This window comes from Opisthorchis viverrini (genome assembly GCF_000715545.1).
Source record: "Opisthorchis viverrini unplaced genomic scaffold opera_v5_79, whole genome shotgun sequence".
Taxonomy (NCBI): Eukaryota; Metazoa; Platyhelminthes; class Trematoda; order Opisthorchiida; family Opisthorchiidae; genus Opisthorchis; species Opisthorchis viverrini.
Window position 1 is genome coordinate 533,575 of NW_008751737.1, and position 13,882 is coordinate 547,456.

General features: G+C 46.1%; 1 protein-coding gene across 1 annotated transcript in view; it reads right to left on the reverse strand.

Annotated features, from left to right (window-relative positions):
• Positions 1-12,625: 12,625 nt before the first annotated feature.
• The window catches only part of T265_04735 (hypothetical protein), a gene marked incomplete at both ends in the record, with an annotated part of 132,107 nt that continues 130,850 nt past the window's right edge, over positions 12,626-13,882 (reverse strand). Inside the window, one exon of the mRNA XM_009169548.1 lies at positions 12,626-13,449. Within this exon, the coding sequence (XP_009167812.1) occupies positions 13,309-13,449 (141 nt within the window). The remainder of the gene's footprint in view (positions 13,450-13,882) is intronic.

A 13,882-nucleotide genomic window follows, 5' to 3' on the forward strand; every position in this document is an offset into this window, starting at 1 on the left:
TTTAGAGGTGTAGGCACCTCGGAATCATTGTGTTAATCTGACACTAAGTCCCTCCCCCGTCCACCTTTACTCTTTTCTTTACAATGAGGCTTTCAAATAAGTCATGGTTGTACGGCAGTGAAGCATCGGTGTTGAACACTGATGTCATGCTGTTGATGATGATGATGATGATGAAGATTACCGCCTTAGTGACTGCTGTCAGAGAGAAAGCTCCTCTTTTCTTAAACGCAGCATCCGATTTGATGAAATGCCACAGGTTTATGTTTTCGGTCGTGTTTTGTGATGTTAGTCTGTTCTGAAATTTTTAGACCCCACAATGAAGGGAAATGTTTTTTGACCGATAGATCTAACTTTCATGCCACCAGCGCTTACCATTCCTGCAACAATTGAAGGACCCTTTTTGATAGGCTTTCGCTCACCTGACTTTCATTCTCCTGAAATTTTTTGATAAGCGAAGCCCGTCTAAAATTTTGTTACCTCTGTCGGGACCACAAAATATTCTACCTGTAGACGATGTAGTCCCGATTACTTGTGTCCGTGAACGGACACAATGCGCCTTGTACTCATTTTTCGAGTCATAAAGACAAAATTTTCGCCCATTCATTTATTTGGTTATCCCTTTCCTTGTCTGTGTAATACTTCCCTTATTGGTGCGACAGTTTAAATCACATCACTGGATAAAATAAGCACTGGGACTTGACATCCAAATTATGTGGCAATCCAAACAACTACACCTACAAACAAATAAGCAGCAGTTAAAGAACGACCCTAATTAGAAGAGCAATGATTCCCGGTTTGTATTCTTGTTATTTTGCCAGCTGCTGCCGTGCCATTTTTCGGAGTGAACGTAAATCTTGTCGTTGGCATCTATATGCGCATAAATTCAAAGCTTGTCTGCTCCTACCTCCATTTATTTTTTATCTGATCCCACGTACTTCAATTCAATCGGCCAGATTAGGAGAACCATTCCTCTCCCGCATTAGCTAGTTTCAATGACCGTTTGTCTCAATACTGGCAACGCATGACGCGAAAGTCATTACCAGTTGAAGAGCCCACCTTCAACCAGCGTGGCACAGGTAAACCCCATGAATCATATCTTCGAACTTCCATTAACTCCACCGGCGCGTAGGCCGCCGCCACCTCCTTCGGACGGTCCGGGCGCAGACGCGACAAAAGCAGTTTAAGCGTATGGCTCCAAGGTGACGGGGTTGTCGGTCTCGGCGGTGATCTGTCTTCAACATGTTGGAGATCTAGAGTGCTGCGAAGTTAGTTGATGCCTCCATAGCATCAAGCGGAAACCTGGTGAAAGCGGCTGGACTGCGTGAATTATGCCAAAAATGACACAAGTAACCCTAATGATGCGTGTGCAGCTGTGCGAAGAAAACCTGTACACCACAGTCGACCGAGTATCCGCGGGTCCTTTTCCCGGATTTGCCTCGAGCTGATGAGACATATGGTAATAAATTACGCTCCTCTATCTCGGTTCCACTGAAACAGCAAAACTGGTGTCAGCGGTGGAATTATCGATACGGGCTATTACTTTACCTACATAACCTAACTCGGATCTCACCGCTGAATATAAAACCAAGCATGGGAAAGAAGTGAAATAGCCCCAAGAATCTCCCAACTGACCGAAATCACAAACCTCAGTCACAAGGACAGTTGTCTCCGGTAAAAAAACTCAGCTTCCTTATCAGAGCCAGACGTGCAACCAAATTTCACGGGTCGACTCGAAGCCTAGAGCCATCGATCGCACGACGTATCCTTGATACCGTCCGCCACGAATTGCTTCTATTTCTTGTTCCAATATCTGACTCATCAAGTTGCTTCCCGAGGCCCTTCCAGGGGCTTATTGATTGGCACCATGTACTCAAAAGATGTTGCAGTTAGCATGGCGCTGACCGACTTTTACACAGACGATCAATATCCGGTTACATCTGTCGTTTTCCATCTTACTACGTTATCTTGCATGTTTTACGTCTGCAAATGAAGAGTAAGAATGAAATCGTAATATACTGCAACATATGTCTTTCCTCTACTTTCATAAAATGAACAAAAGCCACACAGTGTCTTCCAGAGTCAAAATCTCCCGCAACACATACTGACTGCCATCGTCAAAATTAGTTATTATAGTGAAGTGGGGACGTAAAAACAACCAGAATAGGAAACCCATTTTATCGCCATCTGATGGCAGTGTATGTGGTTCTGGTAGGGAAACGTGAGATCAAGCCTGTTAGAATCTGGTGTTCGTATTCGCTGCTAGAATGTTAGTCGTTCGTCTCAAAGCGACCATCAAGAGGGCTGATCGCCACGGAACTACTTCGTGAATTCGGCTTCACTGCGACTGGAATAACGATCTGTCACGTTTTCATACGTCTGAATTTAGCGGTTCGCTCCTGTTAGTATTATCCTTTTATATTGGAGAGCACCAAATACCGATTTTCCATAACCCACTTCGCTAAACCCCTTGTTCTAACTTTGTTGGTCAGAGTCGATTTTGCCCACTTTCAGAAATATTTGTCCCGTTTTCTCTCAGCCTGGTTGTAAATTGCCTGCCAACTGACATCTTTTACGCGCATGTCACAAGCTGGTTCGTGAACGTAAACAAACCGAACGGAATTGACTTGATCGATCTACCCGCCTTATGGGAATGGAAAACTAAGCTAACGGTAGCCTGGGCGAGGCAGCGTGTAGGCCAATCAGTGTTTCTGGCCTGGTGTCAACAAAGTGGGTCACTTTTGTCGAACGTTGATCATGTATGTGAGGGTATATGGAAGGCAGTGCAACGGATGAGCATTTAGAATCGAGTGGCTAAAAAAACTGAGTTGTGTGTGTGTTCCGCAGGTCTAGTTGTCCCGAGTAAAGGAAAGTGTCCAACGAATGTTTTGTATGGATTAAGGGTAGGATATCAGGCGATATTCAACAGTGTTCAACCTCCGTGGAAAGTGTTTTCAAACGAGTTCTGCTGTGTGAACAAAAGAACTTCCAGTGTCACCGGTCACCAACCGAGATTTACAATACAATGGTACTGGCCACCCCGTCCTTCCAGAATCGCTCATTTAGCAATTTGCATGGAGACATAATGGCTTGATGGAAGTTCCTCCCAGCGGTCATGTCACTGTGATTCATTCAGCAAGCATCGCGATTGCTGATGTGAATAAGGCACAGGAAACCCTGTTAGGGATACTGGTTTTACGTGTTTTTCTTCACGCGCGTCCAACTTAGAAGATCCATATTTTCAACAAACAGTAATCAAGAAAGACTTTCATGTGATTTAAAATCCGTTGGAATGTGCTACACGCAGAACCCGTATATCGTCGTGCTGGGCGCTAAGAAGAGGCGAAGATGACTTTAACAGCTTAATTCGTAACTGTACCTAACCTATGCTCACCGTGCACGGAGCTCATGAATTCAGTCATGATACCCCAAGGTCACGATTACCGTATACTTAATTGCGATGAACATCTACTAGTGTTCTATGTCCTCGGTATGAAGAACTAACAGTTCAGTGAATCATTTGAAAGACTGCGCACGAATACGTGTTAAAGTTCGTGAACTTCGCAAAGAACTTCGACATACCTGCTCCATGTGTTCATCTGTACCGGACCAAGAAACAGCTGCGAGCGAGGGCATTCATATGGCTTATCCCTGGATGTTCTTCATGAAACTGTGCTAGGAGCCGGTGGTGAAGTTTGGTGGGAACGACGATTCAGTCAACAAAGAGAAGGCAGCAACTGACAACAGATAATGAACTTCGTCGTTGAAAATGTTACAGGAGTTTCTCCTGATGAACAGGTTGTTAGCCCGCTGGATTGGCGGCACCCCATTGCCTTCTTTACTGCGCTGTCATTCTTGGTGACATCGCGGATAATGCCAACGGTCATTGGTTGTTGGTTCATGGTCTCCAACACCATAGTACGGTTGCTTTAGGCCATGGATTTGACTGCTTGCGTTTGCTTCGTTACCTCCAGGTTTGGTTGTATCCTAGACTAGCTCTTCGCGTCCGGCACCGGCTTTACTTGTGCCCACGTCTATTGCACACCGGAAATTTATGCCTTTTATAGGAACACAATCGTATAAAATTTAACTCACCGCATTGACAGCATGCCGAAGGGTGTTTTGCTCCGTTCCAATTTGCCGCCACGGGGACTTACATCGAAGTCGTCTTGGCGGTATTGAAAGCAGGGTTGGATAATGGTCTCTTCAACATTGTCGTGTCGTGTTTGTGATTCAAGAGGCGCTGGCACTCGCGGGTAATGGACTGCAGCATTATCTCGGGAGTTTGTTCAATCTGGTTCAATAGCCTTGCTCTAATATTACTCTCTGAACGCAACTGAAGGCCAAGTACGAAAATAAGATAGTTGTACTGGTCTTCCGTCATGGTAAATAACTTGAATTTTTCACATTCAAGATTCCTTCTTCGCATTTGCACCGCTTCAGACAACAGAATTTCCTCCAACGATTCAGCAGTTATTATCATGGCTCCGTGGGTTCGAGAGTCACCAATCTGTTATATTTGGCTGCTGTCCCACTCCGGTGCCTGGTGCGGGAAAAATAAGCACCTACGAGGAGGACAACAGCTTTATTGCGACCAAGGGACAGACTGCAAATAGTACAACGGCCTCGCGCTATATATTCGAGAGGCACCGTTAAACTTTGATCCAAGGCTGTCTCGCACTGTATTTAGAAGGACACTGTCTGACGTCGGTCCACGACTGTCTGATCGACGTTTAGCAGAGTTTCAGGGTCTCAGTAGGTTTCGGATGTTCTGGGATAATTTTCAGGAATCTGATCATCCTAGCATGGGTATATATAGGACAGCAGCATAGTCGAGAGGAAAAACATGTCAATGTTCAGTTTCTCAACACCAAAGCTTGACCGGAGCGTACAGCGGGGACGCTGACTCAGCAGATGGCGCCTAAGTGCCTTCGAACGGCTTAAGTGCAAAGCATGTTTAAGCAGGCGAATTCAGTTTTGATAGGGTTCAGCGTTTCAGTCAGTCTCTCTTGATGTATTTATGGGCCTTCAACTTTTGTAAGCGAAGTCAATTTCATTGAGGTGATGCGAATCTTTCAGCTCTAGTTGAAGAAGGAATCCACCCAGAGTAATTGTTCCCACAAAAATTTCGAAGATCAATAGCAGTGTGCAAATGTTGGGTGTACCGAGAACAGCTCACCTGCGAACGAGTGTATGTACCAGTCAATAATGGATACACTACGATGGGAGTCTACCGTAGATGCGCCAGTCTAAGCAAGTTAAGATGGAAGGGTCAAAACATTTAAAGTTGTCTGGAGTTCGGAGATAATGTGTGGGTGAAGGGCCTGAATAGCTAAGTGAGGAGTAAGTAATATGCCCTCAGTAAGCTCTCAGCAAGAAATACCCCCCAGTAAAGAACACTTCACGGCAGTTTGGTGAACTTTGACTGTGGTGAACCCCTCAGTAAGCTTCCAATAAAGACTACCGTAGGTGATCCGGCGGGATTTCTCCACCTCAAACAAAGACCAGGGAACAAAACTCGTGCACCAATTCAGACAGGAAGTGATTGGGGTTCCACAACACGAACGAACACCTTCTATATACTGCCATGACTTCTCCTTCAGACCAAATTTCAGGAAAAAACTACTTGCGTCTGGTCGCTTATGACTTCGGTCCTGTTGGAAGACAACAAGTGTCGAAAAAGATCCTCTGTTATTGAAGCCAGTTTGCTGCAGTTATTTGCTGTAGGAAGATTGTTTGCCACGATCGAGCAAGTGATCTCTTCTGAAGATAACACCGCTTTAAGAGAGGAACTGTGAGTTCGTCTTTTCTCGAAACGACTGACCAAAATCCTCTCTCCTACCAACTAGTTTCTTCTGGTGAGGAGTTAGCTGTTCAGCTTCGCTTGGTAATCCGAACAGTGGGAATGCTACGGTTCATCGCTCCGGATCATGGTCACTTCAGAGATGGGAGGATCAAAGTTAACAACCACGACTTAAGCCCTGTGAGATAGTTGGAACTCGGAACTTCGAACTAGGATACTTCATAATAATGCCACCTTATGATCACCAGTGCCATTACCTGACATGCAATTAATGAAACATCGTAGAGTTCTACTAATTGTTAGAGTGGTGACTGTGGACGAGAACGAGGTCTCTATAAGGGAGGTTATCCTATTACAAGTGTTATAAAGCAGCATCACAGAACTCTGGCGTGTGCATATTTCTAGTTGCCCGTAGATTCAGTAGAGGATGTTCCCCCCCCCTCATGAGTGGCCTCCCGACTAAGACCCGTTGGGGGCCACTATCCGTGATTCGTCATTGCTGGGGGAGGGGGTGAAGACGGTTACATTAGCAAAATCAGACTAGCGGAGCTTCGGTTAAAGTTGTATGTCCAACTAGATGGTTATTGGTGATTTTACTAATGTGAAACTTACACAGAGTCGTATCACGGTTCTCCCAGACGAGTGGAATTAATGTCGAACAAGGCCCTGATGGGTGATCCTAGCCACTGCATCACAAACGTAAATGATATCCAGCAGAAATCACGTGTACGGTTAGGTAAACTGACGGGTAAGCAAGGGTCAAACAGGGTTACGTGAATCACTTCATGGTCGGACAAGTTTGCGGAGGTTGATTGTTCTTAGGCCAACGCAAGTTCAAAGGTCGTACGAGTTTCAATCAGTTGAAAAACGTTTGGAACCGACTGAGTAGTCATCGTTTTCGGAAAAGTTTTGTAACAATCAGCAGATTTATTGCTGGGCAACGTTCCGCTCTTTACACAAACGTTTCGTCCGCGCAAGTGACTAGGTTACGATGTTGGTCGATATTTAAGGCGGAAGGAAAACCAATTAGCTAATTCAAGCTAAATCCCCGTTGGGTGCCGTCCGAGGGATTTTGTGTGTTAGGGTGGGTCATCAAGTCATACCAGTTTCTTTTGGGTGCATAGATGTGGGTCAAGTAGTCGGATTTCGATGACCTTTTTAATCGATAGTAATCTGAATCAGGGACGATTGGTACATGACTTGGACAACATGCTGGTTGGTTGTGGAAGCTAGACGGTTCAGTAGTTATAGCGCGCGTTTACTGACCGGAAGGTCAGTGGTTCAAACCAAACTTCCGCTGTTGACTTCTCCTGTCCTGACTTGGGCAATCTGGCAGTATCTCATCTCTCGGGCTTCCTTCGGGTTGCATGGCAGGTATGCGCCGAATGTGTTCGACACGATTGTTTCCGGATGCAAATGCACTCGAACTGTGTTTCTTCCAACCACTTTTCTCTCTGACAGGTAACTTGTCGTGTGACTAACCTACGATGCCTGAGACGAGCACACAAATGAGCACATACGATCGTCCAGCTGTAACACCCTTTCGGTGCCTAGCTGCCATGCTACCCGAAGGAGTCACGAGGGCTGGGATACTGCCAGGTTGCCCAAGCCTAGACGGCGAAGTCGAGATACGGACCTTCCGGTCAGTAAATTCACGCTCTAACCACTTGAACCATCTCAGTAGTTAGCGGAAGAACTCGCCATTTGTGGGGTTGGAAATGAAACTTAAACACAAACTAGCGGTCATGTGCGTCATATCAATGGGATGTCTTAGCTTTCTGGCCACTGCTTCGGCAACTTTATCTCCCTTGAGTAAAGGTTCACTTTTTTCTCGACTGAGTGCTCTTTGGTCCACGGCTTTGTAGGTTGCATAATTTTAGTATGAAGCGTTCTGGATACCCGCTCCGCCAAACTGCGCCTTCTAAACACTTTTATGGCTCTGCCGGTCGATTTTCGCTATTTTTCGAGACGGAGCAAAGCTACCAAGGTGAATATACTGACCTGTCCATATTTTTCTTTTGCGGAATTTGCAGTGCCGCCAGCCTCCTTGAGAATGTCATCATCAAGAAAACCTGTCTGTTCGTGACACACAGATCCAAGAGTAAACTGGATAATAGTGTGAATTGAGTTGAAACGGTGCTACATGGTGGCATTGATATTATCGGTGTCAATTACAAATACACCGTATACGGAAATGGCGCCGAAGTATAAATTGTCCATGTACACTTGGCTGTTCGGTCTCACATATGTTCATGAGCAGATCTGCTAGCGGGGAATTCAAAAGTGATCTCATCATGACTCCGTCTTTCTGTTAATAAATTTTACTACTAAAACCAAACGGAAACATTGTATGTGAAAAGCGGCCAGAGTTTCTCGACGTCCTGAATGAGTGCACCTTGCCACTGCACTCAATAGTCGCACACAACCCATTGTTTCGGTGAACGGGATGTGGCAAAAAGTCGCGAGAGAGAGAGAGAACAAGTGATCTTTAGATCCCCGAAACTGACTAACGGAAGGTAGCAGCATACTTTTCGAACTGGATGTTGGTGGCTGTATTCTAACTGGGAAAATTGGACATGTCGAGGATGATCTTGAGAGGTAGATCGGATCTGTGGGGCTTTGGGAGAGCACAAATCCGGGGTACTTTTGTGCCAGGTGGTCGAATATGATCATAAATACTGACTTCAGCGGATATCACGACGGCCTTGTATGGGTTGTAGCGTCCAGACTGTCTAAACATTAGCACAAAATGACGAACGCTCCAAATCGGACCACAATACTCGACTGGAGCCAGCTATCTCACCCCCCCCCCAAGTTTTCTCCACTAGTCAAGCTCCGAAAATAGCAGAAGACTATCGCGCTTCCTCGCTCATGGAAGAAACACCGCAAGACGACATCGGATGAGCAGGTACGCGATCGAAATCAATTCATCTCAGGGCAACATGTGGTGTCCACGATGCATGGGAGTGGGTCTCTTGAACAAACTCTTCGCAGAATGGCTGAAGGTAGTTTTTTCACGCGTCAACATGTAGAGACCCCAAAAACAAACTATCCAGTCAGTGGTGAAGTAACCGCAACTACGTGAAAGTGCAGAGCCCCAAAATCATCAGCAGGAGTACTTCGAAGGCCATGCAGAGTTACTGTAACAACGGATACCTAGGTTGACACAACTGCTGAATATACGCTAATCTTCATGAAACTGGAATCGACCAGTACTCAATGACCAAGTCAATTATCACCGCTTTTGTTGTGAATTACTGCTTCCATGTGGAAGAAATTTTGGGGAATACTAAAATATTCCCTCTAGCAAGGACATTTTCTCATGGGAAAGGTTATTAACGGGAACCGAATCGGACCTGATACACCGGAGCAATAAGACTTCAGTTCTAAAGTTTTTAATGCACGGTGTAATGTCTTGAGTGTCTAGGGTGAATTCTGCAATAGTTCGGTATTCTGGTCTACTCGTGGTTGAGATGTACTAAGTTTTATATAGCGATCCTAAGTCCGCAGTACGGGCCACCAGGAACAAAAACAGGAATGCAAGATCCACTTTTCGAGCCCCAAAGAAGACAAAGCCGGGAGTGGACAGTGTTTCCAATACCAATCAGAACCAAGGCGTTTCACGTGACCAACAATGGTACTCAGTGGATACTGAGTGCTTTTATCACCTTCAATGCGTACTACAGTTCTGACTTGCGAGCTGCACCATGCACGAAACCCAGACTGTCAGATACTCGGCTAAGCCCAGCTGCGGGACAGAGCATCAGCGGTATTTGGAACAATTACCGCCCAGCGAAACGGTTAACACATAAAACCAGGTCGATGGTGCGGGGGAATCTCCAATGTAGCGTTTGTTTCTGGGGTACAAAGCAGCCAATTGTGAATCTAGGACTGTTTGAGGGGAACTGCGATGAAAGAGTAGTCGCGTCCATAAAGTCCTCTGTTACCAGGATGTTCCTCGTAGCGGTGGTACTCTTTCAGTAAATCTCTCTAAATTCATGTATCGGGAGAACAAAGAGAGTGCAAATGAATCTCTAAGCCTGGTAACGCCCAGAAAGATCACTACTGTCCTGTGGGCCCATCAACTATTATATTTGCACTCAGGAAATGAAATAGATGCGCTATTAAGTTATTAGATGACTATCCTCAAAGTCTCCCAAAGGTGGAAGGGATCCTAGCTCTTGACCATCCACACCAGGAGTAAAGCATCACGACACAGTGCGGAATGTAGAAGTGTGGAGATCTGCAGGGAAAAAGACAATCAAGGAGCTGGATAGACGCGTGGGAGACAACTCGCCCGATTTGCACAGCTAGTGGGAGCTGCAAGATGGCAATGGAGGTTGATTTAAGCGACCCGTTAAAGTAAAAAACCAGAGGAACATGAGGATGTATACCCCAAACCTACAGAACAGAAAGCGTGTGCGTGTCCAGAAGCGGCCCGTGATTTAAATTCTGTGGGTATGGGTCAAGTACATTTGGATGGGCAGCTTCTATATGCAAGTCCAAATCAGTGACGTCCAGATACCGTGACTCAGTTGTCCCTTGCACACCAAACACTCGTGGGAAACGGGAGTGCAGGGATGCTGTCATTGGTGAGGGTGCAGACCTCGTATCCAGATAAACACCCGCCTTTTTCGTCCGTTTTCCCGTTATTTATTCTGCTACAAAGAATCAGAAGAGAGGACCGTCCATAAGCAACCACCCGCGATGGACCCTCAGAGTCCGAAAAATCCCATTCGTCCCAAGATCAGGTCTATGGCTCTTGTTTATTACATCTAGGCTCAAGTCCATTCAGTTTCGTCAGGGGAGGCTGTCTGTATCAAAAGCCCTGTCTAGGCTTGGGCAACCTGGCAGTATCCCAGCCCTCGTGCTTCCTTCGAGTGGCATGGCCAGCTAGGCACCGGAAGGGTGCTACGGCTGAACGCTTTCTTTCTGTTCTGTATCAAAAGTATGTATGTATATATATGGCCTTGTTCTTGGGAAGCATCCAGGGTGTTGAAGCTGTCACCTGTTAGTTGAGTCCCTCTGGAAACTGAAAGCAAACATCAAGGAGTGTCGCCCGATCAGTAATAATCGACACACGACAGGTCACAACAACCTGCGTAAAGGGAATGCCACTCGTGGAACACGTTGAACATCGGTCTCGCCATTACATCACATTTTGCTATTCATTGCTCGCTGGTATACACGTAGATTCTGAGAGAAGCACAAAATTTGAGCCTACAAGCCTATGAATTTGGTTCTGCGAATGCAACCCATAGCCAGACAGCGGATGCATTCAAGCCGTGTCACCAGTCATTCGGATGGCGTCAGAAAAAGTCGAGTACGAAACATCATGGTGCATGAGGAGAGTGACAAATGCATTGCCGCAACAAGAATTACGCGACCACCAAGCATTGCGACATCAATGGACAAAAAATTAGCTAAGTCTCTTCACAGAACTGATTCTAGCAAGTATAGCTGTTCTAGATAGTCGGGAAGTCACTGATTCATTTTGGTCTGCGTGCCTGGAAGGGGCAGTCACGATAGGTTGGATAAGACGATCGACGGCACCGGTTTACCGATTAGGTTTGCCTATCACCCACATTTTCGTCTCCGTGAGAACATTGCTGCCGCCATCGGCGATGTGATTCCGGTTGTCTTTGTCATCCGACGTAACCTGACGTCGCTGGACCAACCCAAGCAACCACAGGTTCGGTGCAAGCTCGACTGGCTGTTGGGGTGTTTTCAACTGCCACGTGATTATGCACCCAAAACTGCAGCTATTCAACTCCAAGTTCGATTCCTGCGGGGGAACAAGCTGTGTAGCTATTCGCGTTTTTCACTCCAGTCAGCCATGCCACTCACACGTTCAGCGTCAAAAGTAATAAACTGCCCCTAACCGTATTGCTTTGAAACCCTGGCGCTAAGTTGCAATCCATTCAGTGGTGAGCGACTGAATATGTAAACAGACATCCTGTAATTTAGTCCTGAGATGTCACGACCCGGTCAAAAAGATTGGGCGAGCAGTTGAATCACCGTTGGTGTGCGAAATGGAGTTCGCACGTGCTGTCCAGTGTGTTTCTGCGAGTGCAATATGGCCCCCGTGAGCTGAAGATATTCATAAATCGAAACAATCTGACCAGTGGTGAATCACAGATGCGCTTCTGATTAGCTGGGTTTCAATCAAAACTATCATCGGTCGGCTATTTGCGAGCGCTATCGAGATTTAAGCAAACAAGCAATATAAGTCCTTCTCCATGCCCCAACTGAAGCTGTTTAAACCGCCGTATGTGCTGACCGTCATTGAGGGGTTGAGGCGATCCGGGGCAACAGTGGAGCTGAAGAACAAGAGACAATAATCCTGAAGCAGTAGCATAAATCGACAGCCACTAACCACTCGGCAGGTTCGGCGAACGACCTGGAAGCAAACCCAGTGTTGCTCTCAGGCAGTTCAGTCAAAGATCAAGGGTACATTGGTTCCAACTGCTACGGTTTCGCGAAAATGGGAGACCTGACACTGTAGGCGGTGGCCTAACCAGTAAACTGATTGCTCCTGAGGAGAAACAGTTTTGAAGCTGTCCTCAACATGCCTTTGCAAATCCTATGTAGACTGACTGCGAGCCCCATCACGTCAAGATAACCAGTGAATCAGTAACGAACGGTACAAGTAACCCTAGTACATGTCAAATGTAGAGCTAACGTCCCTGACGAAAGCTTGTGTCTCGCCGTCATCCTAATTTGAACACACCACCAGTCAGCACATACCAGTTGATGTCACCTGAACCCGCGGTAGCAAAAGCGAACACACCACGCCGAGGCAATGATAACAGCAACTGTGCTTATTATGGGTAATGGTAGTTAGACGATACCCGCTGTGAAATCGAACACGAGGGGCTATACGTATGAGACAGAGTTGTAGACAGATGAACAGAGATGACAGTATCTGGTAGAAGCATACAAAAAGCGAGCTGATTCGATAAAACACACGTAGCACAGAAACCAAAGGAAAAATAGTTTGGATATAAATGGTCGGGAGTTGTGTGAAATTAAAAAAAAACTAAAGCATGCATGAGTTACGTGAATGTTCGTGCATGGGGTTGTTGAAAGCTCTGTGAGCACGGTGTAGCTGTGTTGGGTGACTATTCACGCGTGCTGTGCAAAATAAGAGGTGATGAAATCAGGTGGTTGGCCAAGGCAAGGAAGACAAATTGAACATCATGATCGCGGTCACACTAGTGATAGTAAAACACGGCTAACGGAGAATGTGGCCTAAATGAGAGAGAGAAAAACCCTGACCAATTGTGCGGGGCTGAGTAGGCACAGTATTGCTGGTGATCGAGGGAAAACGAAACTGAAACAGTGAAATCGAATGTTGCTGCTACTTGGTTGAAAAAAGACTGGCCTCTTGCCGATAGGCACCTCCTCACTCAATTGGACATGGTTAATATGTACAAAGAAACACAGAAAACGAAGGGAAAAGGCAGAAAAATAGTAGATATCCTATCCAGTTCCTGGCACGCGATTAGTCAATCAGAGGTGACTGCTTGTGGATCGAACAAGGTTGGGTGCGATCGGACCTGGTTGTCTTGAAGCTGAGCGAGACGCTGTTGTAAGGCATCTAACTCAGACTGATGAGAATGGATTTTGCTGTGAGTTTCGATCACATTCTGAAATGATACAACAGCAAGGATGACAAGTTTGGGAAGGTTGAACAAGTAGGCCAAGGCAGTAAAAACGGTGCACCGCAAGTGTGTAGCTTGCAGACGATACAAGACGATGTCAGCCCGGAAACAAGTTTTGGGGAAGAGAACATAACAGAAGACAGAATACTTCGTAGACTTGCAAGTTTCGACTGCTAATCGAGCTGTGTAACCTGGTTTATCTTATTCCACACTATGCCTGTGGGATGGATGGCAGTGTGGGGACAGTGACGAGCGCGCACAATCTCGCTACAGGAGTTCACAAAAGTCAGTGAAAAGAGGGAATCGACAGCAACAACTCGGTCGGAATCGGATGCCTAGGCCGCAGAGAACCCCTACTTTAAAGCGACCGTCTAATCGCACACCACAAACCACTTTGTGTGTACAGGGATAACCAACT